Source organism: Anoplolepis gracilipes, unplaced genomic scaffold, assembly GCF_047496725.1.
Source record: "Anoplolepis gracilipes unplaced genomic scaffold, ASM4749672v1 Contig18, whole genome shotgun sequence".
Classification (NCBI taxonomy): domain Eukaryota; kingdom Metazoa; phylum Arthropoda; class Insecta; order Hymenoptera; family Formicidae; genus Anoplolepis; species Anoplolepis gracilipes.
Genome location: NW_027328669.1, coordinates 177,954 through 191,048, shown reverse-complemented (window position 1 = coordinate 191,048; position 13,095 = coordinate 177,954). Strand labels below are relative to the sequence as shown.

The 13,095-nt window shown below is 28.0% G+C and overlaps 2 protein-coding genes across 3 annotated transcripts; both read left to right on the top strand.

Annotated features, from left to right (window-relative positions):
* Window positions 1-3,359: 3,359 nt before the first annotated feature.
* LOC140675718 (uncharacterized) lies at window positions 3,360-5,420 on the top strand. Its single transcript, XM_072910341.1, has 3 exons — window positions 3,360-3,459; window positions 3,901-4,598; window positions 4,984-5,420. Exons 1-3 carry the CDS (start codon window positions 3,429-3,431, stop codon window positions 5,230-5,232), a joined length of 978 nt encoding a protein of 325 aa, XP_072766442.1. The 5' UTR covers window positions 3,360-3,428; the 3' UTR covers window positions 5,233-5,420.
* Window positions 5,421-7,650: 2,230 nt separating this feature from the next.
* Window positions 7,651-11,782, top strand: LOC140675744 (uncharacterized). Of its 2 annotated transcripts, none has more exons than XM_072910364.1 (3): window positions 7,651-7,772; window positions 9,230-9,852; window positions 10,667-11,782. In XM_072910364.1, the coding sequence occupies exons 1-3, from the start codon at window positions 7,742-7,744 to the stop codon at window positions 10,898-10,900; spliced, it is 888 nt and encodes a 295-aa protein (XP_072766465.1). In that variant the 5' UTR covers window positions 7,651-7,741; the 3' UTR covers window positions 10,901-11,782. The 2 variants fall into 2 exon arrangements, with proteins under 2 accessions (XP_072766465.1, XP_072766466.1); XM_072910365.1 differs by having other exon boundaries at window positions 7,672-7,776.
* Window positions 11,783-13,095: the final 1,313 nt, after the last annotated feature.

Here is a 13,095-nt window from a genome sequence, read left to right as displayed (position 1 = left end):
AATACGATCCATCATCAATCATCATAACTATACTGAATTTATCTATTTTTAAGGTCAATCAGATTACATAATTAAATAATTTATATTATTATATTTATATATCCTTATTGTAAAAGCGTACGCAAAAGTTCCTTATTTCTCAAAACTTTTGTTTTTTGGACTTGTATCACTTGACATCTTATATAGATTATAGTAAAGACAAAAAAAATTTTGCGTTAATTAATATTTTAATAAATATGATATAATACAAAACATAATTATATAATATAAAATATAATAATATATTTTTCTATATATATTTATTTATTATAACAGAACGAAATGTGCGTGTGTATTAATTTTTTATAAAAGAATCGCTTCCCTATAACATTAATTTATTATACTTAATTATTTTTAATTATTAGTTTTTTTCACTCTTTAACGCAATTCAACACACATATACACATTGTAATTACATCATATATAATATATGTCAAAAGGAAAATAATCTGTGAGATGTAAATTAATATTAACATTTACCGGAAATTGTTGACTATTAACAAAGTATTTAATTAAATGTGTTTATTACAGAAAAATTGCGAGTTAAATTACTTATATCTATCAAATAATTTTCAATTATGTTTATTCAAACTTAAGAGGTTTTTAGATAGCTAAATGTAAATTCGATGTTAAAATTGACAATTTTAAAGTAGCGGAAATAATATATGAATGTCTAAATTAAAATTCATTTGAAAAGCTTTGCACAAATTTAATACATTTTGAATTTTTACATTCTAACATTAGATTTTTATAACAAATCTTAAATTTGAATAAATATAATTAAAAACTATTTGGTAAATATAATTCAATATAATTAGCAACTTTTTCGCTATAGACTTCACACTCCATTATGAATATCTTAATAGTTGACACATTTCTTTTAAGGCTTAAAAGTTTTAACAACATATTTAATTTTAATTGCAATAAAACTTCTCCAACTTGTCACATCGTAGCTGTAATATGACAAAATACACATTTAAAATAATCTTTTTTGTAATTTTAACTGCAAATTTTTCAAAATTGTGACATGATAAAGCAATTAAAAAGAGAAAATCGTAATTAGTGTCGAAAAACTATTAGAAATAATTAGTCTTGTTCCTTGTATTAAAAAAAAAGTTATTTTTTGTTACAATGTATACATGTATATAGACATTTTTCAGGAAAAATTATTATAAGGATATACGAGATATGATTATAAAATAACCAAAATAAAAGCTGTATAAAATTATACAACAATCCTAATGGTAAACTTAATTTATTTAATTAAAAATTTATTTTTCCGACATCGATACAGCGTTGTATGTAATTGATTTCTGGAGGCTCTCTTTCAGAATCGCTTCAAACACCTTTGTCGTAACCGCTCAATTGCTAGAATGCTATGAATAAATAGTCAGTTCTTTTCATTGGAATTTTCAAAAAATTTTTAGAAATTTTTAGAAGTAGAGTGCCAAACTGAGAACATTTTCCATTTAATCAAAATTTTTATACAAAATGTTGGAAATCGTGTCTTTAGAGACAGTCAAATTTTTTGTTAACGTTCTTCACAGTCACATTCACATCAATTTCAGTAATTTACATATTTTATCAATATCTGATGTCGAAGTTGTTTTCAAATGTCTTGTTGTCTATATCTTTGCAACTAAATCTTCTAAATTATTCAAAAATTTATGTAAAAATTTACCCAATAAATAATAATTCTGCAAAACTTTTCAAAAAAAGTGAAATATTAAACATTTTGTGCGTTTGTATTGCATTTTTCCCAAATTTTATATAATATTTGATATACGTTCTTTACTTCATTATATTTTCGTGGAGACATAAAATTTTTATTGATATTTTCAATCGACATATTTCATAACGCGTACATTTGATGATAATAATTATAGTTGATATATCTTAAACTAAGTAAGTAGTGCTACTACTGATAATTGGCATTCACACAAAAATATAAAAAAATTAATTTATAGCCAGCTAGTTATTTTATAACCAGATCAGACATTTTTTCTATTATAATTATCTATTGTAAATTATTAATCTCTCAAAAATATACATGATTTAACTATTTTATTTTGCATAACGTTTTGACGTGTCCAAGAAATAATAATAATATTCTTAATATTTTTTGTATATTTTCGTCGATGTAGACATCGGACATAACTAGCATGTAATATCTGTATATATAATAATATGAATTTTAAGTCATATATAAAAAATATTATTAATATATCAATATTAAAAAAGAAATAATCTTCTTATCAAGAAGATTGAGCTAAAAGTTTCGACTTAATATAAAAAAGCAAAAGTGCAATAGGGAGTTTGCATAAAAAAAAATACATTTTTTTATATATGTAATTTAAATATATATTATTATAAATTTATTTATAAGAAAATTTTAAATTTTAATCAATGGAAAGGTATTAAAAAATTAAGTTAAAATTTAATATAATTTAAATTGTGAGAAAAGGATTTTGATTAGTTGGAGTGCGTGACGTCACAGTGCAATAGTTTCAAACGTTTGTTTTCTGTATTCTGTATTGCAATATTCGGTCATTCTTGATCTCGAGGTACAAAGAAAAACAATTTATTGGGTGTTTTAATTGTTGTACTTTTACATAGAGGTACAAAACAGGTTTTATACTTGTTACTTTTGCCCATTTTTACAATAACTGGATATTTTAATAAATAAAAATAGTGTTGTCACTGTATATATTGGTTAGGTTTGAGGAGACGCTATTTCACACTATTTAGCGCTATTAGCGTCTCCCCGAATGCAGATATTGCACTATAATGTCACATCGCGTCCGGGAGGACTCGGTCGCTGCCGGATCGTATTCGACAATTTCAAATAATGTAATTTTTATTATTGATTTTCTCGCTTAATTTGCATTAAAAAATACGAAAAATATAATTACATTTAAAACTATATATAAATTATAAAATGCAATTGTTTTTCAAAATCGTGCAAACTCTCTATTATCGTCGATATATTTCTTAAAATATATGATAAGGTTGATAAAATATAATATTATTTTGATAAAAAATTTTTATTAAATTTTTAAAAATATATATAAAAAATATCCGTTAACAAACTTAACATACACGAATGAAGATGCAACGAACAGTAAATTTATCAATTACGTCTAAACCTTGCTGACACTTGTGAAATGATCATGATTATGGAATTGTCAAAGTCTTAAGTATGAAGGCAACGCAATCACACAACTAATACAGAAGATATCTGTAAGAGAATCTGTAGACGGAAATATCTAGACGGAAATGATACAGGACAATTATTTTCAAGGAGACGGATTATAAATCAAGTTATCCATCTCATATAAAGAGAAGACGGACGGCAGACAGAAGCATCAGTCAAAGAAAAGGTATTGACTATGTTGGTGACAATTCTACCATTTTTTTTAGGTACGTTCTTAACATTTATGTTAATCACTATGAACTACTGTGAATCACTAATATCTATTCTTTGCTTAATGGAGATAAAATAATATTTTAAATTCATAACTCATTTATTTCTATCTTTTGTTTACACACTTTTATCTTGCAAAATTTAACGTTTTTTTTGTGCTAATTTTGTTTATGTCAATATCATTATTTTATTAACTAATCTGTATTATCAACCTTTATTTTTTGCATATATATATATATAATTATTTTTAAACATTTGAAAGATTACCATCTTAATTGTAAAATCTTAAGTTTTTCTCTTTCTAATTTTTGCAATATTTAATATTATTAAATCTATAATAAATATAATGTTTATCAAAGCTCATCTCTAATAATTGCAATCGTCTTTTATCAATTGTGATCTTATATCTCCACTAATTATCTTTTATCATTTCATAGCCGCAAACGTCGCCGTCGATGATCAACAGTCAAAATGGACGATGTATGGTCCAGAATGCACTTATGACGTTCTCGTAAATATGTCCTTGAGTAATATTGTCCGCGAGAACGATAATTTCTGTTCTATAATTGCCACCGAACTTAAATGCCGACCCAAGGGACACGATACTCTCAACTGCCACTTTCAGAACTCCCAGATCAAACGTCCCGATCCGAAGAACAATCGATGTTCAAACGCGAGAGACTTTGTGCCTACGAGATATAAATTCGTGGGCGAGGAACCCTTTGAAATCAGATTTAATCCGAGAGGTATCGAGAACTTAGTGGTGTACAGAACGATTCCCAGATGGAGACTCGACATGATTAAGGTTATAGTCAGTCAGCTGAATATCGGGTTCGAAATGCAAGAACGTCGCAACAGGTTCACTATAATGGAAAATTCAACAGTGGGTCACTGTGAGGTCGATGTTAAAGTTACCCGTGGAGGTCCAGATTCTGAGGAGAATGATGATTCTGATGAGAAGAGCGATAATTTCGAGATCGGATTTCTGCCAAGTGATGACCTCGCGCATCCTGTAGTTGAAAGGGTTCGAGTGGAAAAAACGCGACAGCCAAAGAAATGTCCACGAAGGACAATATATTTTTTCGGAAATCATGAGGATTACAGTCGTGATGACGGAGAAATTTATATGGATATGGTACGATAATTGACAGAAAATTTTTTCTAGAGTATAATTGTATCCAACATAAAGCACAAACAGTATAAGATGTAAATGTCATTAATGTTTTTTCTTTTTTTCAATATTTATTTTATTGAAAATCTTTCAAAGCTGTTCTTTGATATCTTAAATAAAATAATTTACTTTTTAAAAATCCAAAATTTCTTTGAAAATCTAATATTACAATTGAATGATTTACTTAAAAAAAAAACTTCTTTAACAATACCCCTAGTAAATACAAAGCAACAGTAACGTAATATCAATGTTATAATTTTTCACTCACCAATATAACTGTTAAAGCACATTACATTGTCGCCACAATACACATGTTTCACTTAAATCTCTCTCTTCTCTTTTGTTTTAGACTACTTCCGCGAGTTTCATTACAATCTCAAAGGACAAATTTATATCCTATACGATATCAGAGGGTATAATGAAAACAGCGAACAAATCCCGAATTATGCGACCTCACCAGAATATAAGTCTAAAATTGAAGCGAATAGATCTTGCCCAATCTTCAGTACCAGAGATACCAAATCCAGCCTCAACAAGTTTATTCGCCTTCTCAAATCTGAAAGCCATTCCGGAAGACGTAGAAAATTCGTCATATTAAAAAAATCTCGGAAATCGTGTATTAAAATACGTACGAAAATTAGTGACCTAAAATAAGATACTAATCAGTTAAATAAACAACATATTGTAATAGTAACATTTCCGTTTTTTGTGATTAGAGATATCGCCGAGATAGCGTCGATTATTAAATGATATGTAAGGATAAATAAAATTATATTATCAAATGCATTTATGATCAGATTATTAAACGCGATAATATAATAAAAGACTGACTAACGCACATTTCTTGGAGATTTGTTAAGCGCTGCATAAGTCTCGTTACGCACGAGTCTTAAATGAAATTAAATTACATAATTCTCTTCGTAGCAAACACAATCACTGGTAGTAAGGCGAACAGTGCTTAGCAAGAAGCAGCGCCCCTTCTAGAGAACTTCAATTTTATTTCATACAGTGTCATAAAATAATTTAGTTAGCTTAAATATATACATATATATATATATATATATATATATATATATATATACACACACATATATATATATACAGGGTGTAACTAAAAAAACATATATGGCATATAATGACGGATGCTTTGGACAATTTGGAGACGATTTTTCCTTAGCAAAAATGTTGAGAAATCAATAATTTTAGAGTTATAAGTTATTTAAAATGGGTTTCTCGCAAATTAAATATTTTAGAGTTAAAAGACTAACATATTTACATTCTTCAGTTAATTTCAGGTATAGTTTACCTAAATAAAATTTTTATTTGAGGCTTAGTTAAAAAGATATGTAATGACAAAAATTGGAAGTATGCAAAAAATAATGACCTTTTTCAACATTTTTGCTGAGGAAAAATCGTCTCCAAATTGGTCAGAGAATCTGCCATTATATATCATATATATTTTTTTAGTTACACCTTGTATATATATATATATATATATATATATATATATATATATATATATATAAGTATATATTCCTTATTCTGATATAATTAATTATAATAATATATTAAGTATTACTAAAAAAATATTAAGAAGCTCTCTTTATATTATATTCATCATTTATGATACGCATACATACAGGGTGAGAAAAAAGTATGAAAACCATGAAAAATCTCGAAAAATATAAGTCTTACGGAAAAAGAATCTAAGGCAAGATCGAGGAAGGATCGCCAGATTCTAAGGCAAGATTTATTAATTTTTTCCATTTATTTCATATTTTATATTAAAAAGTATCATAACAAACTTTAAAATATCTCCGAAAATTCTTAACCAAACGAAGCTTTATTATAGTGTTTTGGAAAGCTGTCGAAGTAAGTTATAAAAATATGTAATTAAAAATAGAGTGTTCTATTTTTAATATTTAATTCTTACTGAAATGAACAAAAAAGCAAATTAAAGTTTGAAATAACTACTTTGAGATGCTCTTGGGCTCATGACAAACATTCATCACTTTTGAAGTTGCGTGACTTTGAAGCGGAATTTGAGGTAAATAAGGAAATGAAAATCTCAACTTTAACGCATCGCACCGAGTGAGGTGATTTTTTCTGGCTTACTAAACTAATTTCAAGTAAAAGGATGTTCCTTTAGCTTTAATTTCGTTTTTTATTTTTTGTTGTACAATTTTTTCTTGCAAAGTTATTCCATTTTAAACAAAAAACTTCTTTTTAAACTTTATTATTAGACGAACAGATCATTGTAGAAGAATGAAAAAAAAACATTTTAAAGCTTAAAATATTAGCTTTCAAGTATTAAGACTAAATTTTAGATCTAATTTTTTTTCATACCATTTGGCACTTTAAATTCAGCTCCAAAATTTCAGTACGTCGACAATATAAATTAAAACAAAAATAGAAATATTACTAGTCGCCAGTGGTTTTTTAAAAAACAGTAAAATAATCTTAAAAATCGACTTGACTGGCAAAAGATGTTTATTTAATTCTTATGAAATGTTACATGACGTTTCGACCCTTGGTTTGGGTCTTCTTCTGACAACTTTCGATTTTTTAGAACTTGAACTGAAGAAGACCCAAACCAAGGGTCGAAACGTCATGTAATATTTTATAAGAATTAAATAAACATCTTTTGCCAGTCATGTCGACTTTTAAGATTATTTCACTGTAATATAAATTCAGTTAGCTGCACATAATCTAAAAATCATTCTTTTGATTCTCCCAGCTTAAGAATAAAAGTTGAAAATGTACTCTTTCATATCCACTTTGGTTTTTTAATATTCTACTATTTTTGGCAGAAATATTCAACTTTAAAGTTTGTGAGAGAATTTTAAACAGAATATGTATACGGTGAACGTATTTTTCATCGCGCCTACAGCAAAACGCGCGTACGTGTACGTGTGTATGTGTAGTAAAAGAGTACAAACTCATGTGTCGAATGTAGGCATGACATGCGTCATTCTAGAGTTCAGCACGGATGTGAGCGCTGTTGAACATTATGCTGTTAAATTATGAGTACGTTCTGATATAAAGCAGCTTGCGAGTGTAAGAAGAGTAGTATCAGCGTACGTGTAGCGGGATTACGTTGTTACGAGATGAACGTTGTCCTAATCCCGTTCTTCCTAGGTTGGTAAGCCACTAATAAGTTAAACAAGCTTAAATTCTCTTCCCTCTTATGTGTGGCATGATGTTGCATTAATCTATTTCAAACATAAATGCATGTTTAAATAATAATACGCAATAATAATTTTATAGCACTAATATTTTGGAAATTAATGTGGTCATATACAACCTGAATAAAATAAAAAAAAAATTATCAGATCCAACTATAATCTATCAAGTGTTTGTCATTTTTTAAAAGCTCTGTTATATCACTATATATATTCCACTTATTTTATAGTCACATATAGTCATATGCAATCATATATAGTTATATACTCGTTTTGTAATTATATATAGTCATTTGGATATATCTGAACTAGAAATAATATTCCGTTAACTACAGTTAACTACAGTTAATAATTTTAACAGTTAATAATTTTCTAAATATTTTTTCACTGAAATAGTTTTAAAAAATTATGAAAGATTAAATGCATCATATATTTAAGTATTTTATATAATTAAAAATTAAAAAAGAAAAAATATACATCTTATACAAGGTGTCCGGTAATTGATGAAAAACTTGTTAATAGCAGATTCTTAAGGGGGCACCCGCAATTGCGGGTCGGAAAAAAAGCTTTTTTTGGGGAATTTTTTCTGTCGAAACTATTGTGTCACTTATTCTAAAATTTCTACATGATGTCAAACAACATTAAAACTATATTTCAGAATTTTTTTGTAGAAGACTGTCTCATAATGTCCAAGTAACAAGCAATCTTCGAAAGGCACTTCTAAAAAAAAAGTTCGTTTGCGGTGACTACTCCAGTTCCGAATAGGGTTATCTCGGAGATTGCTCGTTATTTGGACACTAAGGGACATTCTTCTACGAAAAAATCCTGAAACATAATTTTAACGTTGTTTGATACCATGTAGAAATTTCAAAATAAGTGACACAATAGTTTCGACTGAAAAAAATTCACAAAAAAAGCTTTTTTTTCGACCCGCAACTGCGAATGCCTCCTTAAGATCATTTGGAGTTGATTTTTCCTCAGCGAAAATATCGAGAAACATCATCATTTTTCGCAAGTTTCCAATTTGTATCATTATATATCTTTGTTTAATTAAGTCTTAAATTAAAATTCTATTAGAGTAAACTCTATCTGAAATTAACTGAAAAATGTAGTTTTGGTAATTTTTTAATTACAAAAAGTTTAGTTTGCAAACAACGTCTTTTTACAATCGCTTATAACTCGAAAATTATTGATGCCACGATATTTTTGAAGAAAAGCATTTCCAAATGATCTCAAGAATCTGCCATTAGCAGGTTTTTTACCAATTACCGGACACCTTGTATACATACATCTAAAAATTATCTTTTAATAATATCTTTTTTAAAAATATGTATGGATAAATAAGAATATTCCAATATAATATTTTACATTCTTATATCATATTTCTGATTAAATTTTCTCTTGCTTGATCAGGGGCGAGCGTAATCGTAAACGACACGTCGAAATGGACATTTGGGCCGGAATATTCATATGACCTGAACATGACCTACATGATAAAAACGGATCCCCACGAACCAGTTGGAACCATGACACTAATCTCCAAGCTAAAGTGTCGTCCCAAAGCGGTGGACAATCTCTTCTGTCATTTGCAGAATTCCACGATTGTAAACTTGGGAAGAGATCGTAACACGACGCGAGAAGTGGAAACAGAACAGATATTCGAAATCAAATTTAATGAACGTGGTGGTGTGGAAGGTCTGATAATCGAGCCACCGTCTCGTATGGAAGTCGTGAATGTCCTTAGAAAGATCGCCAATCAGTTCAGTATAGGTGTTGATCGGCACAAGATCGAACGCATGTCGCAATTCATGGCTAGAGAAAATTCGTCGATGGGCAATTGCGCGACTGTATACAGGATTACACGTGGAGAACTCAAGACAAATACGGTCAAGGAGGAGAATATTGACTTTCAACTTAACGTGTTGCCGATGACCAATGATACGAAACCTATATCGAATCTTTCGATTGAGAAATCCCGAATGGGATGCATTAATCCACCGCGATACGTCGATTTCTCATCAGGAATTTTAAAAATGGTATGTGAATATATTTTTGTTTTTCTATTCTACATATTTTCTTATTGAAAAAACTAAATCTTTCTTATATATATATATATAGGAACTGTAAGTTATTAAAAATTACTACCTTCAATAATTGCTAAAATGTAAGTTTTATAGAAGACAAATGTTTGAGAAAGACATTCTGTGATTAGGTATCATTGAAGATGGAGATGGTTCCCAAGTTTTGTCCTTAATACAACATTAATATCAATTTATTGAACATATAATAAAATCTGTGACAGCAATGATTTACTCTTTAGTTATATTTATATAGTTTAGTTATATTTATGTTAAAAGATCGAATAATTGAATCTAATTTTAATTTAAAACTAGAAATAGAGTTAGGTTAGATTATTCTTTTCAGAGTGGGGATACAGGGGGAGAGGCTTCGCTCCTCTTCCGCCCACGCGTTCGATTAACTGCACATACTCGTAAATAAATAAATCTGCTAAGAGTATGCTGTATTAAATGTATATGGTTTTAAAAAATTACAATATATTTTTTGTTAATAACTTTTTAACAATGACTTGCTCTCTCATAAAAACTCTTATATATTTGATTTTTATAATAGGTAGTTTTATTGATTAATATAAAAAAAGTTGAGTTTTCGCTGAAGCACCACTTCTAATTATTTTAATAAAACAAATAATAACATTTTACTATTAGCACTATTAATTCAATCATCAAAAAATTATTATGTCATATTTCTTTAAAAATATCTCGTGTCATAATTCTCTAAGAACTCTTCACTCTAATTTAATTGAATTCTATCTATAATTTTCTTTTCCAGGGGAGATTTGTCAGTAAAATACAGATCAACAATAGGTTTACAGTTTTTACTGAATTTGATGGGAAAGTACGACCTCCAACTGACTCCATGAATAGAATACTTTTGTTCAAGGAGATAGTGCAGCTTAACTTGGACAGCATTAATCCCGCACAAGGCGAACTCCCTCCTATTTCTTATGGTGAATTGATTGACCTGAATATTAATACTGATATACCAAGCAACTTCATAAACTGAAACGACAAAATATAACATGTATACAGGGTGTCTGTCTATAAATGCTCCAGCATATTTGCTTTCGAGATATTTCTGGCAACTGGTAGAAATTACAAGAAAATTAATAAGAACAATTGAACGGCTTTGAATCTGCTACAAAGTGTATGTAAATTTTTTTTATTTGTAACCTTTTCATTTTCAATTTTTTAAATAAAATTATCTTAATTTTGTATAAATCGATTTCCTGCAATATTAGACATAATATTATTGTATAAGAGTATGATGGTCAAAAATTGAATAGTTTATTGAGATATTTTATAGTTTGACATAATTTTATATAAACTACAAAATATTTTGTAAAAGATTCATTTTTCTATTATCTTGCCTCAATATTTTTATACAGTATAAAACGAATCAATTGGTATAAAGAAAACACATATTTATCTTGAACCTTAAAATTAAAGTATAAAATATCTCGTAAACTATTCAATTTTTAATCATCAATTATGATCCTTATAACTTTTTACACAAAATATTGTGAGGAGTCGATTTATATAAAAAGATTATATATAAAGTAGTTTCATTGAAAAAAATAAAAATGACCTTCATAACTCGAAAAGGTCACGAGTAAAAAAATTTTTTACATTCTGTAGCAAACTCAAAGCTGTAAATTTCTCTTATTAAACTTTCTCATAATTTCAACTTGTTGCAAGATATTTGTTTAGATATTTATAGAGAGAGAGAGAGAGACACTCTGTATGTACTTTATGTGATATTCGTAGACAAACTATACAATGAACATTAGATATTTGAAATAAAAACAAAAATTAATTATAAAATTGTAAACTAAGTATAAGTTATAAAAACTAAATAAAGATTAATAAACAGCATTTCGTAAAATAATGCCCATTCTTGTTCTCATAATAATTTATGATGTCATGATGTTTAATGTAAATAATTGTCGTCTCATACAGTTTAACTACAAATTATATGGATTGAGCTCGCAGCAGTATTTATAATTGATGTAATTTTGACAATAATTTATTACATTAACGAGAAGAAGTCCAGTCTAAGAAACGTTTGAGATAATGTATAATTTGTAATAAAATTCAAGTCAAAGTCTTATTTATAACTTTATGTATGTTTTAATGTATGTTTCGATATACACGGTGAGGAAAAAGTATGGAAACTCTGAAAAATATAAGTTTTACAGAAAAAAAATCTAAGGCAAAATCGAGAAAGGATCCGGCCATCTAAGGAAGAATTCACACTTTGGTGGAAAAGAAGAAAGTAGAAAAGCAGAAGCCAATCAGAACTCGTGCTGGAAAAATTTTCCGTTGTACTGTTTACTTCCATCATGAGTTCTGATTGGCTCCTGCTTTCTGCTTTTCCGCCCAAGTCTGAATCCGGCGTAAGGCAATATCTATTTATTTTTTTCATTTATTTCATATTTTATATTAAATAGTATATCATGACAAACTTTAAAATATCTCAGGAAATTCTTAACCCTTCCACCGTCGGTGGAAGGTATACTTCCCACCTTTTCTTTTTTCATTTTTACAATGTAAAAATTCATAATTCGATGAAAAAAACTATCGTTCTATATATTTTTGGTGTAGAAATAGTTATACTTTATAAGTCTCTAATGGTTTTAGCGACTAATTATTTATTTGTAATTATTTATAAATAAATGAACTTGAAAAAAATGTTTTTTTTTCAGGAAAAGTTCGATTTTTTTTAAGTATTCAACATTTTTTGCTAAAGATTTAGCTGAACATTTCTCGAATATCTAAGTATAAAATATACTTTATATATTTTTCGCAGATTAGAAAAGTTTTAAATAAACAAATACCTTGCCGTGTACTCCGATCCCCCAGTAGTAGCGCTCGCAGTTTGGATTTTTTAATTTTCAATCGATTTATATATTTATATATATTATAATAATCGTGTTTATTCTATAACTTTTCCTATAGTATGTATGTTTAGATATATCATTATAGAATTTGAAGAAATTCCAAATAATATTGGATCAGAAGGTTTTGAAGAAAATATCCAGTCAGAATCATCGAGTAATGAGAATAGTGGATCCGCAATTTTGAATTTTTGGAATTTGACTTAAGATTCGTGATCAGCAATCATAAAAAGATATACATGCAAAAGTATCATAGAAATTCGCTAAAAAAGGAATTGCGTCGGTGAAAAGGTTAACCAAAAGA

Coding starts and splice junctions, on each gene's coding strand:
- LOC140675744 (XM_072910364.1), top strand. CDS start 7,742: ATGAACGTTGTCCTAATCCCGTTCTTCCTAG. Junction 7,773..9,229: donor CCTAATCCCGTTCTTCCTAG/GTTGGTAAGCCA, acceptor TTGCTTGATCAG/GGGCGAGCGTAATCGTAAAC. Junction 9,853..10,666: donor CATCAGGAATTTTAAAAATG/GTATGTGAATAT, acceptor TTTCTTTTCCAG/GGGAGATTTGTCAGTAAAAT.
- LOC140675718 (XM_072910341.1), top strand. CDS start 3,429: ATGTTGGTGACAATTCTACCATTTTTTTTAG. Junction 3,460..3,900: donor AATTCTACCATTTTTTTTAG/GTACGTTCTTAA, acceptor ATCATTTCATAG/CCGCAAACGTCGCCGTCGAT. Junction 4,599..4,983: donor GAGAAATTTATATGGATATG/GTACGATAATTG, acceptor CTTTTGTTTTAG/ACTACTTCCGCGAGTTTCAT.